The sequence below is a fragment of the Staurois parvus genome, unplaced genomic scaffold (assembly GCF_062004578.1).
Source record: "Staurois parvus isolate SC_StPar_1 unplaced genomic scaffold, SC_StPar_1.0 ptg000173l, whole genome shotgun sequence".
NCBI lineage: Eukaryota > Metazoa > Chordata > Amphibia > Anura > Ranidae > Staurois > Staurois parvus.
Window position 1 is genome coordinate 2,723,213 of NW_028317969.1, and position 21,287 is coordinate 2,744,499.

The window sequence follows — 21,287 nt, forward strand, 5'->3', positions numbered from 1 at the left end:
AAAGTGTGACAGCACTGAAAGCTGAAAATTGCCCTGGACAGGAAGGGGGTAAAAGTGTCCGGACAGGAAGTGGTTAAATAATAGCACAGAAGGGAGATCGCTGTAATAACATGAGACAGTTAGTACAGCGACCTCAGTTTTTGTGTCCAGCCTACTGGGTTGCATGAAAAAAAAAAAAAAAAAACACCATAACAGTTGTACCAGGTTTAGGTAAGTGAGGCTAACAAAATATAAAAGTTTTAAAGTGTTTAATAGGCATTCAAACACTTTTCAAAAACATTAACAGAACCATTACAATAAGGAAAAATTTGATGTAGAAGACCAGGTAAAAAAAAAATTATTCTATCAGCTCCTCCTGTGTCTTGGAATCTGGTGACATCTGAAGCAGCTTTGTTATTGTGCCAAATTGATTGCTAGTGATGACGACGCTGGCTACGGCCTCAAACAGCAAGAAATATTTCAGTCTGCTGAACACCGGCTTGGTGAAGGATATCATTTCCCGCAGGATGTTTTCTTTCATTTGAGTCCTCAAATAACTGCCAGACATAATACAAAACATACTTCCTTTAGAAATGATAAAGCCAGAAAATACACAAGACAGAAATGTATCTGTAGAGGATACAAAAGTAAGTATTGCACACATACACTAAAGCAGCTACTGATTCAAACAGCTTTGTTACCTTGGCTTCTCTATAGTGAAAAGCTGACACTTAGGGGTTTATTTACTAAAGCTGGAGAGTGCAAAATCAGACTCCCTTCTGCATAGAAACCAATCAGCTTCCAGGTTTCATTGCCAAAGCTTCATTGAACAAGCTGAGGTTAGAAGCTGATTGGTTTCTATGCAGAAGGGAGTCCGATTTTGGACTCTCCAGCTTTAGTAAATAAACCCCTTAAAGTCAGGGTTCGGGGGGGAGGGGGAGATGGGTATGGGACTGGGTTGCTCAAGAATTAGGGGGGAGCTAGAAGTCCAGTAGAATCTTAAAGCGGAGCTGCACACAAAAGGGGAAGTTTCGCTTTAAGGACTGCTCCCCATTAAGGATTGGCACCTTTAGGGAGCGGGTACCCGAATTTGACAGGTACCCGCTCCCACTTCCGGTCCGATTGCCTAGGCGACCAGAAGCGAAAGGTGTCCTCCCTACCTCCCTGTAGTCTTTTGGGACACGTGACAGGTCCCAGAAGACTACAGGACCATTCATGAAGCACAGAGCTACTCGCGCATGCGCAGTGGGTACCCGGCTGTGAAGCCGCAAGCTATCACAGCCGGGTGCCCACATTGAAGATGCCGGCCTCCTGGAATACAAGACAGCCGGTGAAATGGGCTGCGGGGGACACACCGCTGGATCGAGGGACAGGTAAAAGGCTTTTTTTTAAAAGCCAGCAGCTGCAGTTTTTGTAGCTGCTGACTTTTATTTTTTGACAGGGTGAGTGGAACTCTGATTTAACTATACTTTTTTAGTTAGCGTTTTTTACAGTGTACATGTAGGAAAAAAAAAAAGTGGTTAGGAGCGTTTAGTGATTTTTTTTTCCTGCCAGAAAAACGCTCCCAAAAACTCTACAAAAACAATTTTTTTTCTAAATGCTGAAGCCTGAAAAATGCTACTGGCCTAAAATATTGTGCATGGACACATAGGATACCACTATTTAGCTTCTAGTAGCAGAGAAAAAAATGCTGTTAAGAGCTTCTAGGAGCTTAAAAAACCACCAGTGTGCATGGAGCCTTAAAGCGTTAGTAAACTGCAAGCTGCCATAATGTGCTAATATGATTCGCATATATTAATGGAATGTAAACCTTCAGTATAAACTGCACTAAAGTTAACCGAAACATGACATCCCAGAGGTGTTCTATTGGATTTAGGACAGGCGAGCGTGGGGGCCATTCAATGTTAACAAGCCTGCATACTCCAGGAACTACCTGCATACTCTCCCCACATGAGGCCAGGCATTGCCATGCACCAGGAGGAACCCAGGAACCACTGCACCAGTGTAGGGTCTGACAATGGGTCCAAGGATTTCATCCCGATACCTAATGGCAGTCAGGGTGCCATTGTCTAGCCTGTAGAGGTCTGTGCGTCCCTCTATGGATATGCCTCCCCAGACCATCACTGACCCACCACCAAAACGGTCATACTGAACAATGTTACAGGCAGCATAACGTTCTCCACGGCTTCTCCAGACCCTTTCACGTCTGTCACATGTGCTCATGGTGAACCTGCTCTCATCTGTGAAAAGCATAGGGCGCCAGTGGCAGAACTGCTAATTCTGGTGTTCAATGACAAATGCCAATCAAGCTCTATGGTGCCGGGCAGTGAGCACAGGGCCCACTAGAGGACGTCGGGCCCTCAGGCCACCCTCATGAATTCTGTTTCTGATTGTTTGGTCAGAGACATTCACACAAGCCTGCTGGAGGTCATTTTGTAGGGCTCTGGCAGGGCTCCTCCAGTTCCTCCTTGCACAAAGGAGCAGATACTGGTCCTGCTGATGAGTTAAGGACCTTCTACGGCCCTGTCCAGCTCTCCTAGAGAAACTGCCCGTCTCCTGAAATCTCCTCCATGCTCTTGAGACTGTGCTGGAAGACACAGCAAAACTAGCAATGGCACGTACTGATGTGCCATCCTGGAGGAGTTGGACTGCCTGTGCAACCTCTAGGGTCCAGGTATCTCCTCATACTACCAGTAGTGACACTGACCCTAGCCAAATGCAAAACTAGTGAAAAATAGAAAAGATGATTGGGGAAAAAAATGGTCAGTGGCCTCCATCTGTAAAACCATTCCTGTTTTGGGGGTCATCTCATTGTTGCCCATCTAGTGCACCTATTGTTAATTTCATTAACACCAAAGCAGCTGAAACCGATTAACAACCCCTTTGCTACTTAACTGACCAGATCAATATCCCAGGAGTTTCATTGACTTGATGCTATACTCTGATTAAAAAATGTTCCTTTAATTTTTTTGAGCAATCTATATATAAAAATTATTTTTAGATGTACATAAAAACTGTCTGAAAAAGCCTTGTCTTAAAGTGGTTAATGCCCATGATTTTGGAAGGGGAAGTTCAACAAGCTCTTACCATCAACGACTGATGGTCAGTTGTTGGTGTCCACCAACCTTTGACTACATAGTATACTACTGGCTGCCTTCTGCAGAACTCATTTCTCCCAAAATGTATTACAGCAGTTACTCTTCTCTCACGGTAAACCTCATCCACAACTAACTGATCCTTACTGCTGCCACCAAGCCAAAATTCTGCCCCAGAACTCCAGAAAGTATGCTCAGTGTACATGATTCAAATTTGTTTTTTGCTGAAGCTGATGCTAGTTGGGCTCAAAATGTTTGCAGCTCACAATAAGTCTCTATCATGACTGTAATGCCTCATGGGGGATTAAAGAAAAGACAGCCTGAGATCCAACTCGAATCAAAGTTGACATCCAAGTACTGACCATAGCCTGGGTTCACGGGCTCTTGGGGCACATTGTGGTGAAACTTTGCCTAAAATAAATTCACTTAAAAATATAAAGACATACTTACACAGGTACCATCAATAAATTGATGGAACCAGCCAAAACAACTGGAGCAACACCACCCATAATCATACCAACATAGCTGCCTCTCACCACAGCACATGAAGAACAGTTCAAAGAACCTGCAAATAAAGATAAAAGATAAGAACATTATAACATGGCACACAGTTACAATAACCAAATGGCAAAAAAATGTGTGAGTGAATATGGAATTTAAGTGCCACACCATGGCCACTGCTTTCTACAACAGCTCGCTTTCATCCACACTAGACTCACTTGCACCTATACCCGATATAAATTTGCTTTCTTAACATAAATTCCTCCCTCCATGCTGCCAAACAAGCCTACTTTGTCACTTTATTAATACCTTGTCATCCAGTCCTCGTCTCTTCTTTACTTTTAACTCTCTACTTTCTCTACCTCCACTCAGTACCTCACTCACTGCTTCCAAGATTGCAAATCATTTCAAAAACAAGATTGATGCAATTCGTGGGGGTATCTTCGCTACACAGACATCCATCCCACTTAGCATACCTTATACTAAACCTCCCTCAACACTTTCCTCTTTTGACCTTGCTACTACCGAAGAGGTCACTAAGGTTTTCTCAGAAGCCCATCTCAGCACCTGCCCCTGGATCCTGTCCCCTCACAACTACTATGGTCACCCTCTTCTTCCATCCTATGCTCCCTCACTCACATCTTCAATCTCTCCCTCTCTAACGGTGCCTTCCCCTCCCCTCTAAAGCATGCGCACATCACTCCCATACTTAAAAAGCCCTCCCTGGACCCCATCAACCTGAAGAACTTAAGACCCATCTCCCTGCTCCCATTTACCTCTAAAGTCTTAGAACGTTTAGTCTACAATCGCCTGAGCTCCCACCTCACTGACAACAACCTTCTTGACCCTTTACAGTCTGGCTTTCGCTCACTCCACTCCATTGAAACTGCCCTACAAAAACTCTCTAATGATCTACTAACTGCTAAAACCAATGGCCACTACTCCATACTCTTACTACTTGACCTCTCTGTGGCTTTTGATATGGTTGACCATCCCTTCCTCCTCACAAAACTCCACACTCTTGGCCTCCGTGACTCTGCTCTCTCCTGGTTCTCCTCCTACCTATCGCAGCGCTCCTTCAGCGTTCCCTACAACTCTGTCTCCTCCGCTACACTCCCTCTTTCTGTAGGGGTTCCTCAAGGTTCTGTCCTTGGACCCCTTCTCTTCTCAAGCTACACCTTCTCCCTTGGTCACTTGATAAACTCCCATGGCTTTAAGTACAATCTCTATGCTGATGACACACAAATCTATCTTTCTACCCCTCAACTCACCCCTTCAGTCTCCTCTCGCATTACTAACCTACTAAGCGACATATCGGCATGGATGTCACTCCACTTCCTCAAACTCAATCTTTCCAAAACTGAACACTTAGCATTCCCTCCAGCCTGTGCTCGCTGCTAGACTCATCCACCTTACTAACCATTCAATATCTGCCATCCCTCTCTGCCAATCCCTCCACTGGCTTCCCATTGCCCAACGAATAAAATTAAAAACATTAACAATAACATATAAAGCCATTTATAACTCTGCCCCAAATTACATCACCAATCTTGTCTCCAAATATCACCCAAACTGTCCTCTGCGCTCCTCACACAACCTCCTGCTCTCTAGCTCCATTGTCTAATAATGGAATCTTCTATTCCTCCTATCAGTTCATTCCCCACAGTTATTACCTTTTGTACCACTAGCCCCTCCCTCTTAGATTGTAAGCTCCAAGGATCAGGCCCTCCTATCCCTCTTGTATTGAACTGTATTGTTACTGTATTGTCTCCCGTTATATTGTAAAGCGCTGAGCAAACTGTTGGCGCTATATAAATCCTGTATAATAATAATAATGAAAAAGAAAGCTCAGGTTGAATGTTTATTCTAAGGACTAACTGTTTACAAAGCCAACTCACTGCATTGTAACTGGACTTGAATATTAAGGTGTGGCACTTCAATTCTAGATTGAAAACCCAAGGTGATCTTTAGATTCTGTACATTTTCACCACCCCCATACTAATGAATGAAAATACTATAAAATACTAAAAAAAAAAAAAAATAGAGATTCAGTACTATTAATCCACTTTCTCAAGAGAATACACTGCATAGCAGTCTGCAACTTGGCTAAATGTAGAAAGTGTTTTGGTTTTTTTTTTTATTACCTTTATTGGCAAAAAGACAGCAGTGTGAACCCCAAAGTCATAGAGGTGGGTGGTACCCAAGCTGAAATCTGTTCAATAGGCTGACCTCACAAATGTGCCAAGGTCCACTCTAATCAGCAATATGCAGAAGTTTCTAGGAGTTCCTTGAATAGTAAGCAGTAATCTCAGCCACCATTGACACTCCGAAGAGCCAACTGCACATAACTAATGGAACTTATCTGGTTTCTCAGGAATGGAACCACTGGCACAAATGATCATGGCTGAACATTCTATCCACTGATCATCAATGTAAGGAACATCTTTCCCACAGAGCTCCTAAGTATGACCACCAGTGTAACATGGCATGAATGCCACTGACTACCAATGTAAGGAACATTAGTCCCATGAATCTCCACAGTACAGGAACTACAAAGACCACCAGTGTGGTGTGGTTCTTGCACTGTGAACTGTAGATATAATTTTTAGCAGGAGTTCCCTGGGACTTGAACATTTTTTTTATGGGTTCCTCCATGGCAAAAAGGTTGAGAAAGGCTGTCCTCGGGTGATGATGCTGCTTCTGCAGAGGAACAGACTCCATGAACTTTGTCAGCCTAGGACACAAAGTTCCTTTACCAGCAGGATCAATGGATAAAGAACAAAGACAAAAAAAGCCTGCAGTGATGTAGCAACGCTCAACAGGATACGCTATCAGGATTTAAATTTTTGGGTTGGGTGGGAGGGTTTGGATACATTTTAAATATTTTTTTTTTTATTGCAACTAGGAGTATTGGCATTTGATTCGTATTGCACTGTGGTCTTTTACTACACCTCAGCACTAGGATAGGGAGGATCAGCATTTACAGACAATCAGGTGCACTGCATGCCGTTGGGCTGACAAAGAGATAACCTCAACAGTCTTCTGTTACTCCCTGACTGTCCACTTACAGGATGAGGGTAGGGAGGTGACCAGGCTTTACTGCCGTAAGGAACTACCAGGTCACCAATAGGACCTTGTTGCCTGGCTGGACGGAAATACAAATCAACTGGCAAGTAAAGCAACTCCCCTATATTTCAACTATGTATTTGGCAGTCTGCCTGTAGTTCTACTTCAAGTATATGCAACTGAAATAAAGCATAAAATATTAAAAGTGTAGTTTGCTATATATTATGGATGTGTTCTTGGCCCAGCAGGCAATGAAACAGGGAAGGGAAACAGCACAGTTACAAAATATGACAAGAGTTTTGGTGGATGGGGCTGCTCAGGAAAGCTTACAATCTAAGAGAGAGGGACAAGTGATGCAAAAGGCCTGTGTGGGATGAGCTGCTCACTCAGCCTACTGTTCGGCCCTCTGTGTACATACAGCACCCTTTAATAATGGAAGTTGGGAAGAACCTGCTCACAGCCTAGGATGTAATCATACACTCAGTACAGAACAGGCCCCAATGACAGAAGCCTTATATTTAGTAAATGTAACCTACAGTTGCAAGAAAAAGTATGTGAACCCCTTGGGATTACGTGGAGTTTTGCTTGAATTGGGCATAAAATGTGCTCTGAACGTCATTTAAGTCACAACAATAGAAGAACACAGTCTGCTGAACATAACACTACACAAACATTAGATGTGGCCATAGTTTAATTGCACATAACATGTAAACATTCACAGTGCAGGGAGGAAAAAGTATGTGAGGCCCTAGCTTAAGGACTTCTCCCAGAGCTAATTGGAGCCAGGAGTGAGCCAACCTTGACTCCAATCAGTGTGATGATATTGGATGTGTTGCTGACAGCTGTCCTGCCCTTAAAAAACACACACCTGTTTTGGGTTTACTGGTTTCAAGAAGCACTGTCTGATGTGAACCATGCCTCGCAGAAAAGAGCTCTCAGAAGACCTACGATCAAGAATTGTTGACTTGCATGAAGCTGGAAAGGGTTACAAAAGTATCTCCAAAAGCCTTGATGTTCATGTGTCCACGGTAAGACAGACTGTCTACAAATGGAGAAAGTTTAGCACTGTTGCTACTCTCCGTAGGCGTGGTCGTCCTGTAAAAATGACTGCAAGAGCACAGCGCAGAATGCTGCATGAGGTAAAGAAGAATCCCAGAGTGTCAGCTAAAGACCCACAGAAATCTCTGGCACATGCTAACATTTTTGTTGACACATCTACAATAAGGAAAACATTAAACAAGAATGGAGTACATGGGAGGACACCACGGAGGAAGCCATTGCTGTCCAAAAAGAATATTGCAGCACGTTTGAAGTTTGCAAAAGAGCACCTGGATGTTCCACAGCACTACTGGCAAAATATACTGTGGACAGATGAAACCAAGATTGAGTTGTTTGGGAAGAACACACAACACTATGTGTGGAGAAAAAAAGGCACAGCACACCAACATCAAAACCTCATCCCCACTGTAAAACATGGCGGAGGGAGCATCATGGTTTGGGGCTGCTTTGCTGCCTCACTGCCTGGACGGATTGTTGTCATTGATGGGAAAATGAATTCCAGAGTTTATCAAGACATTTTGCAGGAAAACGTACGACCATCTGTCCGCCAACTGAAGCTCCGCAGAGGATGGGTGATGCAACAGGACAATGACCCAAAGCATACAAGTAATTCAACAAAACAATGGCTGCAACAGCACAGAATACGCCTTCTGGAGTGGCCCAGTCAGAGTCCTGACCTCAACCCGATTGAAATGCTGTGGCATGACCTTAAGAGAGCGATTCACACCAGACATCCCAGGAATATTGCTACACTGAAACAGTTTTGTGAAGAGGAGTGGTCCAAAATCACTCCAGATCGTTGTGCAGGTCTGATCTGCAACTACAGGAAACGTTTGGTTGAGGTTATTGCTGCCAAAGGAGGGTCAACCAGTTATTAAGTCCAAAGGTTCACATACTTTTTCCTCCCTGCACCGTGAATGTTTACATGTTATGTGCAATTAAACCATGGCCACATCTAATGTTTGTGTAGTATTATGTTCATCAGACTGTGTTCTTCTATTGTTGTGACTTAGATGACGTTCAGAGCACATTTTATGCCCAATTCATGCAAAACTCCACGTAATCCCAAGGGGTTAACATACTTTTTCTTGCAACTGTAGTATATTGGCATGTGTGAGAAAGTACGGAACAAATGTATAAATCAAAGTGTGGCTTTTCATTTTTTAAAAATAAAACCTTGTTATACTTACCTGCTCTATGTAATGGTTTTGCACAGAGCAGCCTCGATCCTCCTCTTCTTGGGTCCCTCCCCCTGCTGAGTGCCCAGCAAAGCAAGCTGCTTGCTATGGGGGCACTTGTGCCCCAATGCTAGAAGCCTTATGTTTAGTAATTGTAACCTAGTATATTGGCATGTTTGAGAGAGTGTGGAACAAATATATAAATCAGAGTGTAGCTTTTTATTTTTAAAAAATAACAACCTTGTTACACTTACCTGCTCTATGTAATGGTTTTTCACAGAGCAACCCCAATCCTCCTCTTCTCAGGCCTCCCCCCGACGGTGGTTCCTGGCTCCCTTCCCCCCTGCAGAGTGCCCACCAAAGCAAATTGCTTGCTATGGGGGCACTTGTGTGTGCTTACTATCCAAGCCAGCTGTTTGTGCCCATAAGACACACAAAGCTTGGTTTGGCCCCACCCCCGCTCCCTCCTCACTGGCTGTGATTGACAGCTGCTGTGTCTGATCCAATGAGGAGAGAAAGAGCCAAGAGAGCCTCTGCTCTTGCTCTTTTGCACATCACTGGATTGAGATTGGGCTCAGGTAAGTATTTGGTGGAGGGGAGCTGCTTGCAAAAGTATTTTTACCCTAACGCATAGAATGTATTAAAGTGGTTGTAAACCTCAAACAGACATGAATAATGAACAAAGCATATCGCTCTTTAGTGTGTACTTGTCTCAATCCAGAGAACTAAGTGTCATTTCTGTCTGCTGCCTCATTCCTCTCCTATCAGCATGAATCACTTCTGAAATGTTTTCCTGACACCAAGAGGAAAATAACGACAGGGGAAGGACTTCCAGCAGACTGACTACCTTATCTTTGATCCTTTGTGCTGGGGGGGGGAGTGGTGGGGTGTTTTCCCTCCATTTAACTCTCAGAGCTCTACTCACTGAGCTGCAGCTCTCAGCCCCCCCCCCCCCTCCTTTTTTTTTTTTTTTAACTCTTAGACAAGCTTTAAAAATTCAGCACTTTAAACCAGGGTGGATAAAAATCAATGATTTTTTTTTAAAAATAATAAAAAAAAAAAAAATCGGATTTAATTTAAATCAGATTTTTTTGATTTAAATCAGACTGTTTTGAATAAAATGCTTTTTGGAGGAAAATATATTACCATCCAAAGGTTATTCCATCATGAAATAAAGATTAGTTTTTTAATTATGTAGAATAAGGCTGTATATGTTTAATGTTTTTGGTAAATAAATTCCATGAATCCATTCACAATGTCATGCTCTTCCAGAGGTTTTTGTAAGATTATTGGGCAGTTTCTCTGCCTACAAGATATTATCACAGATGATTGGTTTACTTTTGCAGTTCTCAAAACTGAATTTGACTCAGCGGAGATCACATGCCTCTTCTTCACAGCAAAAATGTTATAACATGACAGAGTTAAGAAAAAGACCTTCATCCTAACTTCTACAAACCTATGAATACAGAATCAACCCCTTCACTGCTAAGTTTCAAGAAGTTCAGTGAATAGAATAGAAACAATATTTTTCTGATTGTTTGGAGTGGAATAGATCTGCACAAGAAGAAAGTGAAACTAAGTGTGAGGAGGAAGGGGCTGACAGTCTAAGTTTCTTAAAATATATATATTTTCTTTAGCCAAATTAGTTACCAAACATGGATGTTTAAGCAAATCACATATGCTGGAATGTTATTGTTTCAGTTGAAAAAATCTATTTACATTGTTATTATTAAGGTAATGATTATTTTTCTCCTTCCTAAGTACAACAGAAAAGTTGTCCAAATATGAATGATTAACCTATTAAACTGGGGATAAAAAAACTAATATGAAAAGTTATTCTAAAAATCTTCATCTACTTGCATATTAAAGTTATACAGCAAGAATTAGTCTTTATGTAGAAAACTAGGATTTAAATCAAGCCTTACTGACTAGTGATTTAAATCGTGATTTAAATCAGTTTGATTTAAATCAAATCCACCCTGCTTTAAACAGATGTACAGAAGACTGCAGATAAACAGGTACAACCCACGTAGCAGGATTTGTTTCATCTCTGTGTATCACCTGAGGCCAGTCACTTCACTGGGTATACGTAAGAGTTTACAACTTCTTCTGCTTTTGGAACCACTATAGGGGAAAAAAAAGTTTTGTCATCACTATCACCCTCTCTGTGTCTGTGCTCAAGCATTGCGCCACCTACACCCCCCCCCACATTGTCAGTCCTCTTCAATGCTGTGCTGCAAGACTCTTCCAGATAGAATGATGCCCAGAGTCATTCAACCAGCAATTTGCAATCCCAAGGCTTCATGGACACACCCACTAAGGGTGTGTCATTCAGCCAGCCATGGCATCTTCCATATTACTATCCTCATAGATTCCAATAAAATGAAATAAATAAACCTTACGACATGTTTAGCGTGTGAACGTCACAAACCTTCAATGAGGGGCTGGGTTACGAGCATTTCATGATAGAGAGTGGTGAAAAAGAAGGGGACTGCAGTGACTGGTAAACAAGACAGCAGGTAATATTTCCGGACTTTCAGCGTTCTTCTGAATAAGTTGTGAGCCATCAGCCCGCACGCTAATGCATTTGAACCAACGAACACAGATCCGTAATCAAAGCAAAACCTGCAAAGGAATTAGCAAAGTTAAAGCAGCTCTGTTGCTAAAATGAAAAAAGCAATAAAGCGCCTGTTCTCTGCCGCACTGCGGACTTCCCACCATCGAAGGTATCTGCATGTTCAACCTGGAGATGAGCTTTATTATAAATAATATGGAGGCAGCCATTGCTCACAACATATGAGGGCCGTGGTTTATATCTAGCTTTGCTGCACAATGCTTGTGCCATGCCAATTCTATCTCACTGCAAGTCTTGCATAAAAAGTCTGCCTAAAAAAACTGCACTCTCTAACAACATGAAACAGCCACAGTGCTCCTGGCCACCAGAGACCATGTGATCTTTGCTTAGGCTTCAGGACACACAAGAGATGAAGCATTTTCTTTTTGCTGCCGTGTTCCCTTCTGATTCCAGAAAAGGGAGTTTTTTGGTTTTTTTTTAAGTGGGACCTTAAAGCGGAACTCCATCCAAAAGGGGAAGTTCCAATTTAAGGACTGCTTCTTAGCTCCCCATTAAGGAATGGCACCTTTTGGGGGGGCAAGGGCGGAGCGGGTACCTGACTTTGACAGGTACCCGCTCCCACTTCCGGTCCGATCGCCTAGGCAATCGGAAACGGAAGGTGTCCTCCCTCCCTGTAGTCTTTTGGGACACGTGACAGGTCCCAGAAGACAACAGGACCAGTCATGAAGAGCAGCTCTACTCACGCATGCGCAGTGGGTACCCGGCTGTGAAGCCGCAAGCTGTCACAGCCGGGGTGCCCACACTGAAAATGCCGGCCTCCAGGAATACAGGACGGCCGGTGAAACGGGCTGCGGGGGACACACCACGGGACCGAGGGACAGGTAAGTGGCTGTTTTTTTAAAAGTCAGCAGCTACAGTTTTCGTAGCTGCTGACTTTTATTTTTTGACAGCGAGAGTGGAACTCCGCTTTAATTAAATAAAAACAATAAAAAATTGTAAAAAGCCAAGTTTTATTTTTTAATGCAGGAGAGATATACTATGTACACTCCACAAGCTGACTGTTGGCTTTCTGATGAATATCATTGGACGGTTATATGGCATACAGTGGAACCCGCAAGGCGCATGTCACCAGATGGAAGGAAGGGAGACCAGTGAACATCCATTCACTGATCTCTCCTAGTTGCAAAAAACCGGAAGTGATGTGTATAATGTCACTTTTGGTTTCTGTCACTTTCCGTGGCCGCTACTGTTCTGCTTTCCATTAGCTTCAATGGTAGGCAGGGGAGATACCAGGTCTTACCCACTCGCTGACCACGCACTGTAGCTTTACTGCTACAGTGTGGGCCGGCTGTGCAAAACCACGTATATATACATGTGATTTTACTTTTGCAGGTAGGGGGCATGCGCACGCACCTGCCTACCCACGGTGTCATTGGCTCCCTGACATGCCGATCAGCAGGTCCCGTCCGGGAACCACCGATTGTCAGTGCTAGTGACAGGAGCGAGATCTGTGTTTGTAAACAACACAGATCTCTCTACTGACAGTGGGGATTTGCTAATTTTGCTGTAAAGCAGGGAGGCAAAAACTGTCACCACCTCCCCTAGTAAAACAGTACATATAGTTTGGCATACAGTTAACCCTTTGATAGCCCCAGATGTTATCCCCATCCTGCCCAGTGTCATTAGTATAGTGTCAGCCATGGTTGACAGTCATGGTTTAATGGTTGAACTAGAATGCCTATTTTCTTTTTTCAGCCAGACTAACTATGTAACTATGTAGCCAGTGTCAGAATGGCCGTGGTACTATCACAGTCCCGTTATAAGTCGCTGCCATTACTAGTATTAAAACAAACAATTCCACTATAAATACTGTCATTTGTAGACGCTATAATTTTCATGTAAACCAATTAATATATACTTTTTGGGTTTTATTTTTTTTACCAAAGACGTGGCAGAATACATTTTGGCTTAAATTTATGAAGAAATTAGATTTTTTTTTTTATTTTATTATTGGATATGTTTTATAGCAAAAAAAAAAAAAAAAGATTTTTTTTTTTTAAAATTTCGGTCTTTTTTCATTTATAGCGCCAAAAAATAAAAAAACCCTGTGGTGATCAAATGCCACCCAAAATCTTTTTTTGTGTGAAAAAAAAAAATTATATAAATTTAATTTGTGTACAGCGTTGCATGACCACACGATTGTCAGTTAAAGTAGCGCAGTGCAGTAGAGCAAAAAATGGCTTGGTCAGGAAGGGGGGCAAATCTTCCGGAGGGCAAGTGGTTAAAGATCCCTGATGTCTCGTTGAAAATAATCTGTCACAAATAGTTTATGTCACATAATGGACTTTTGATATGGGATATAAATAACATTTTTGTGAAAAAAAATAAAAAAAGTTACACACAAGCACTTAGCACCCCCCTCAGGGGCGGACTGACCATTTGGAAACTCGGGCACTACCCGAGGGCCCGGGGTCAGTAGGGGGCCCCATGAGATGCCCCTGGTACCTTTTTCATAGGCTCTTTTGAGTTTGGACAAGGACACAGGGGCCCCATGATCCCCTATTGCCCGGGGGCCCCATGAGTTGTCAGTCCGCCCCTGCCCCCCCCCCCCCCTTACTGCACCATACTTGGGCATGTAAACCCACACATTTGCACGTGTTGAAGGTCTCTGCTGGATCCCGAAGCCCAGCAGAGTTCTTCAGCACATCTGCGCAAAATAAGAGTGCACTTGAATTATTCAGTAGAGGGAAGAAGCTGGAGCCAGGTAAACCCACAAGGTCTTTGGGGGTGAAGGCCCACTTTAAATCAGCAAAATGAGATTGAAGCTTAATAAAAATTTGACTTACTTTTCAAACCAAGGGAGCTTTTTATAATTCTGCTGCAGGAACTGGCTAATGGATACGGATGGCTGCTTTGCAGAGGTTTGATTCATATCGCCGTCACTTTTTTCTTCCATGATGTCACCCTGAAATAAGCAAACATCCTGATATAGATAGTGTCTGAGCAACAAATCCTAAAACTACTATCAAAGCAGATTTAATAATATAAATAATACACTGCTCAAAAAATTAAAGGAACACTTTTTAATCAGAGTGTAGCATCAAGTCAATGAAACTCCTGGAATATTGCTCTGGTCAGTTAAGTAGCAGAGGGGGTTGTTCATCAGTTTCAGCTGCTTTGGTGTTAATGACATTAACAACAGGTGTACTAGATGGGCAACAATGAGATGACCCCCTTTGTACAAGGAGCAACAGGATGAGCACTGCCAGAGGCCTACAAAATGACCTCCAGCAGGCCACTGGTGTGAATGTCTCTGACCAAACAATCAGAAACAGACTTCATGAGGGTGGCCTGAGGTCCTCTAGTGGGTCCTGTGCTCACTGCCCGGCACCATAGAGCTCAATTGGCATTTGCCATTGAACACCAGAATTGGCAGGTCCACCACTGGCACCCTGTGCTTTTCACAGATGAAAGCAGGATCACCCTGAGCACATGTGACAGACATGAAAGGGTCTGGAGAAGCCGTGGAGAATGTTATGCTGTCTGTAACATCATTCAGCATGACCGTTTTGGTGGTGGGTCAGTGATGATCTGGGGAGATATATCCATGGAGGGACACAGAGACCTCTACAGGCTAGACAATGGCACCCTGACTACCATTAGGTATTGGGATGAAATCCTTGGACCCATTGTCAGACCCTACACTGGTGCAGTGGATCTTGGGTTCCTCCTGGTGCATGACAATGCCCGGCCTCATGTGGTGAGAGTATGCAGGTAGATATTCATCTGGTCAGTGAAGTAGCAGAGGGGGTTGTTAATCAGTTTCAGCTGCTTTGGTGTTAATGAAATTAACAAATGGTGCACTAGATGGGCAACAATGAGATGACCCCCAAAACAGGAATGGTTTTACAGGTGGAGGCCACTGACATTTGTTTCCCCACTCATCTTCTCTGACTGTTTTTCACTAGTTTTGCATTTGGCTAGGGTCAGTGTCACTACTGGTAGCATGAGGAGATACCTGGACCCTACAGAGGTTGCACAGGCAGTCTAACTCCTCCAGGATGGCACATCAATACGTGCCATTGCCAGAAGGTTTGCTGTGTCTCCCAGCACAGTCTCAAGAGCATGGAGGAGATTCCAGAAGACAGGCAGTTACTCTAGGAGAGCTGGACAGGGCCGTAGAAGATCCTTAACCCATCAGCAGGACCGGTATCATCTCCTTTGTACAATAAGGAACAGGATGAACACTGCCAGAGCCCTACAAAATGACCTCCAGCAGGCCACTGGTGTGAATGTCTCTGACCAAACAAGCAGATGCAGACTTCATGAGGGTGGCCTGAGGTCCTCTAGTGGACCCTGTGCTCACTGCCCGGCACCATAGAGCTGGATGGGCATTTCCATTGAACCCCAGAATTGGCAGGTCCACCACTGGCACCCTGTGCTTTTCACAGATGAGAGCAGGTTCACCCTGAGCACATGTGACAGACATGAAAGGGTCTGGAGAAGCCGTGGAGAACGTTCTGCTGCCTGTAACATGTTTCAGCATGACCGTTTTGGTGGTGGGTCAGTGATGGTCTGGGGAGGCATATCCATGGAGGGACGCACAGACCTCTACAGGCCAGACAATGGCACCCTCACTGTCATTAGGTATCGAGATGAAATCCTTGGACCCATTATCAGACTCTACACTGGTGCAGTGGGTCCTGGGTTCCTCCTGGTGCACAACAATGCCCGGCCTCATGTGGCGAGAGTATGCAGGCAGTTCCTGGAGGATGAAGGAATTAATACCATTGATTGGCCCCCACGCTCACCTGACCTAAATCCAATAGAACACCTCTGGGATGTCATGTTTCGGTTAACTTTAGTGCAGTTTATACTGAAGGTTTACATTCCATTAATCACTGCGCAACATAAAAACATAACATGCAACATAAAAAATTGGAATTACCACTATTTTATTCCTAGGGTGTCTGATTTCACAAAATTGTTTTGGGACATTTAACTAATCTTTAGGCCTACAATGATTTTTTTTTTTTAAACGAGTGTAAGGAAAAAAAAAATGTGAAAACCAACTCTGGCGGTGAAAGCATTAGAAGATACAGGAACAATATATTATCAAGGGATATATAGCTCTACTTTCAAGTTGAAGGCACACTAAGCCAAAAACCAGCTGTAGGCCAGTCCCTAGTATACAACACTTCCAACACCAGACATGGCCCTGCTGTAGTCAAGCTGTATAAAAAACAATGGCCAAATACACATACGGGGAGAGAGCTGTGTATCTCAATTGACTGAGAAAGATTATACGGTAAGTACATTGTGATAGACCCAACCAGGACAGGGGCTTTGCTTTTGGAGGGGACTGCAGGCTAGCCTCCTGCCTACGGGCTCTGGCGTTTGAGGGGGCGCTATTCTTTGGGAGGTGTGTTCCTGGGGGGACCTTTTGGAGTAGTTTTACTTCGGATTCAATTCGATGTCTCCAGTGGTGTATTTAAGTTTTGTGCAGCCCTAGGCAACACAAAAAATCTCTGTGCCCAAACCAGCATTGACTGCTTCAACACTCCCCCTAGGTTCACATCTGTGCAGGAGGTGCCGCTGAAGATCCACACGAAAATCTAAGCAACCGCACCACCTGCACAGAAAATTGCGGACCCGCGTGTGGGTGCCATTAGTTCTAATGCCACGCCGCCGCACTGGGAAAAGCAACCGTACTGGGAACCGAGGTTCCCGTGTGGGCTGCGTTTCCAAAGAAGTGCAGGGACTTCTTCTCTGCGTGTCTCGGGCACGGGAGTCTATTCAAATGAATGGGATCTCGTGCCCGTGCAAAACGCAGCCCGCACGGCCGCATAGATGTGAACCAGGGGTCCTAGCCTCAGAGCAGATGCTAATAAAATCAGCTCAAAACAATCTGAAGTCTCTTGCTGCAATCTGTTTATTAACCACTTGCCCTCCAGAGGATTTACCCCCCCCCATTCCTGACCTGTCTATTCTGCGACAAGTCTTTGCTAAAAAAAAAAACCCCAATACGTGTAAATTAATTGGTTTAGGTGAAAGTTCTAGCATCTACAAAATGGCGGTATATATACTGGATTTTTTTTTTTTAATACTTGTAATGGCGGCGATCAGCGACTTATATAGCGGATATGCGGTGGGCATTCTGCCACTGGGTGGCAACTGTCACTGACATCCCCAGTGACACTAACACAGTGGTCAGTGCTAATAAAAAGCACTGTACTAATGACACTGGGCAGGAAGGGGTTACGTTTTGGGCACTCAAAGGGTTAACTATTTGCTGTGTGCATTTTACTAGGGAGACATGCTGTTTTGTATATCTGCTGTGTAGAGAGATACAAAGCAGCATGTCCATGTTGACAGGGGAGAGACCTGTGTTGTTTACACACAGGTCTCTACCCTGTCAGCTTTACCTGGCGATCGCTGAGTGCTGGAATCACAAGTCGGGACCCAGTGATCCCTAACCGCCAATAGCAGTGCAGGCAGGGCGGCGTGTATGCACCTCTACCCGGAACTGCAAATCACACATATATATATATATATATATATATACACACACACACACACACACACACGTGATTTTGTGCAGCCCTGCAGCAGTACTTCTGCTATAGGGCGGAGGGAAAGCGGTTAAGGTGTGATGTGCTTACGTTGTGTCTTTGTCCCATTGTTAACCGAATCACCTATTACTTCTGCCTGTTGGCTAGTCCTCCTGGAGGTTCCTACATGATGGGATTAGTCTTGTGTCAACTTAAACTCATTACCTAATCAGTAAGGAATATTGAACCCAATGTTTAATATTAGTTTTTATTGTTCATGTGAAGACTGCCCCTATTTCTGAAGTGTATAAAAACTGAATTTCTGTTCAATAAACAGCTCCAGATGCACCTAAGCTAGTGTCATCTAGTCCTTGGTTGCAGGTGTCAGGCGTTCTGTCACATACATAAAACCCATTTATTGTTCATTGAGACACACGAGAACAGTACATTACCATAGGACGTCCCAAAGCAGTATCCTCATTGGTGGGTAATCCCAATAAGAAGAGAAAGCAAAAACAAAAAAACAAAAAAAAAAAAAAACCAAGGCTGGTTCTTAGGATCTGGCCCCCACCAACCCCCATCAGGGTTCCATCTTCGGTTGCTAAGACTGCTGATATCCTAGAAACCAATACTGTGCTTCACCAACATTCACAGGACAGAAATTCTTCTATCTGGACCTGCCCCACATCCCACCCTGCTACTACACCTACAAACACACAGTAGGCCATTTTGAAGAGGTAAGCGGTCACTCTGTTAGGTATCCTGACTTAATGGGGCACTGCGATGGGGACACCTAAATTAACCATTTGCAGACCCCCACCTATAGATTTACTGCTACAGGACATCCGCTGTGTCCTGGATCACGCATAAATACGTGATCCGGCACTTCCAGTTTGGGGGTGCACACTTGCCGCCCTGTCTGTGCTATCTTTCGCTACAGTACAAGCCAATTAGTAGGTTCAGGAACCTGCCGATTGGCTGAACGAATGACAGAACAGAGCTCTGTGTTGACAAACAACACAGGGCTCTGTACAGACAGTAGTGATGTACTGTTTTTTTCTCCCTGAAAAGTAGGGAGCAAAAACACCACACATTGCACTGTACACATTGCTAGACACACAATTAACCTTTTGATTGCCCCTAGACATTAACCCCTTCCCAACCAGGGTTATTAGTACAGTGACAGTGTATAGTATTAACACTGACCACTGTATTGGTGTCACTGGAGATGGCAGTTAGTCAGTTCCCGCAAAATGTCAGTTAGTGTCAGACTCCCCTGCCACACTACCACAGTTCCACTAGAAGTCGCTGATCGCTGCCTTTACTAGTATAAAAATAAATTCCACTATATATACCAGTTTGTAGGCACTATAACACTATAGGTTTGTAGATGCCTTCACGCAAACCAATCAACATACACTTAATGTTTTGTTTTTTTTATATATACCACAGACATGTAGCAGAACTCATTTTGGTCTATATATATGAAGAAATTATTTTTTTTTTAATTTTATTAGATATGTTATATAGCAAGAGTAAAACTTATTGTTTTTTTTTTTTCATTTATATCATACAAAACCCAGAGGTCATCAAACACCACCAAACGAAGGCTCTATTTGTGTGAAAAAAATGATAAATTATACATTTCGTTTGGGTACAATGTTACATGTCCGAGCAATTACCAGTTAAAGTGGTGCAGTACTGAATAGCAGAAAAAAATGGCCTGGCCATGAAGGGGGGGAAAATCTTCTGAGCGTTAAGAGGGAACTTTGATGGAAACACCTGATGTAAGGAGGGACTTTGATGGGGACGTCCGACCTAAGGGGAGCGCGCCGATGGGGACGTCCGACCTAAGGGGAGCGCGCCGATGGGGACGTCCGACATAAGGGGAGCGCGCCGATGGGGACGTCCGACCTAAGGGGAGTGCGCCGATGGGGACGTCCGACCTAAGGGGAGCACGCTAATGGGGACGTCTGACCTAAGGGGGGGGGCACGTTGATTGAGACGTCTGACCTAAGGGGGGTGCTCTGAAGGGGACGTCTAACCTAAGGGGGGCACGCTAATGGGGATGTCTGACTTAAGGGGGCACAGTCTCTGATGGGGGTGCTGCTTCAGATTGAGTGCGGCTTAGAACGAGTGCATAGAAGAAGCAGTTAAACGCAGCAATCTAATTATGCCTTCTCTACTTTCACAGGTAAATGCACCTTTCTCCTACCTCCACTCTTAACTCCAAAACGCATTGACTCCTGCTATATTCAGAACAAATGGTGTATTTATATTTGTGTATATGTTGACCAGCTCTCACCTTTAGCTGCACCCGTTTTACGACTGGTGTCTGTTTCCTGAGAGAAACATCCCTCACTACTCATGTGATCCTTATCAGCTTCTAATTGGGGTGGAGTTGAATGCTCATTTGAGCATCTCCCTATAAATTTAGATCAGCTCATGGGGGAGATCTCTGATGGGGGGCACAGTCTCTGATGGGGGTGCTGCTTATGATGGAGTGCGGCTTAGAACGACTGCATAGAAGAAGCAGTTAAACGCAGCAGTTGAACTCAAGCAGCAGGAAGACACAACAACAGCAAGAAGCTCTACTGCATGCTGGAAGACTGCAAGCAAACACCCTGGGAAACCTCTTACATGCCTGAGACCCACTCTGTGTACCTTTATATAATACACCCCTCTTCTCCTTATCATATTACTATCCTCTGTTCCCAAATCTCATTTCTTTACCCCTCTGCTCCACCCCACAACCTGTACATCTCCCCCTCACTGCTATCATCTCCCTACTATCTCTTCACCTCCCCAAAATGCCTCTTCCACTCCTCCTTCTCATTTTCCTCTCCTCCATTCCCAAAATCCATTCACTATATCCCTCTGCCCCTCCCAAACAATTGCATATTGTGTCCTCACTGCTTCCTTCGCCCCTCTATGGCACCCACCACCTCCTCCTATTACTCCGCTCTCCCACTGACCTGAACACCTCCACTAGTAGTTTCTCACGCTCCTGCACATCCCGCTCCCATGCTACCTTTCTCACCCTTCTCCTCCTCCTAGCCGCAGGGGACATCTCCCCGAATCCTGGCCCTCCATCTCCCTCACCCGCTCAACACCCTCCCACCTCCACGTCCTACTGCAACCCCCACAACTTAGTATCTGTCCCCCTGCTCCCTAAAATCTCCCCCCCGTTTTCATGTGCACTCCTGAACGCCCGTTCGGTGTGCAACAAGCTTCCCGCCATCCACGACCTCTTTGTTTCCCGCTCCCTCAACCTCCTAGCGAT

General features: G+C 44.2%; 1 protein-coding gene across 1 annotated transcript in view; it reads right to left on the reverse strand.

The window, feature by feature from the left end:
* Positions 1-233: 233 nt before the first annotated feature.
* The window catches only part of TMEM126A (transmembrane protein 126A), a 28,871-nt gene continuing 7,817 nt past the window's right edge, over positions 234-21,287 (reverse strand). Inside the window, exons 2-5 of the mRNA XM_089676770.1 lie at positions 14,300-14,418; positions 11,310-11,503; positions 3,525-3,639; positions 234-536 (exon numbers count right to left, since the gene is read on the reverse strand). Of these exons, the coding sequence (XP_089532896.1) occupies positions 338-536; positions 3,525-3,639; positions 11,310-11,503; positions 14,300-14,418 (627 nt within the window). The 3' untranslated portion in view covers positions 234-337. The remainder of the gene's footprint in view (positions 537-3,524; positions 3,640-11,309; positions 11,504-14,299; positions 14,419-21,287) is intronic.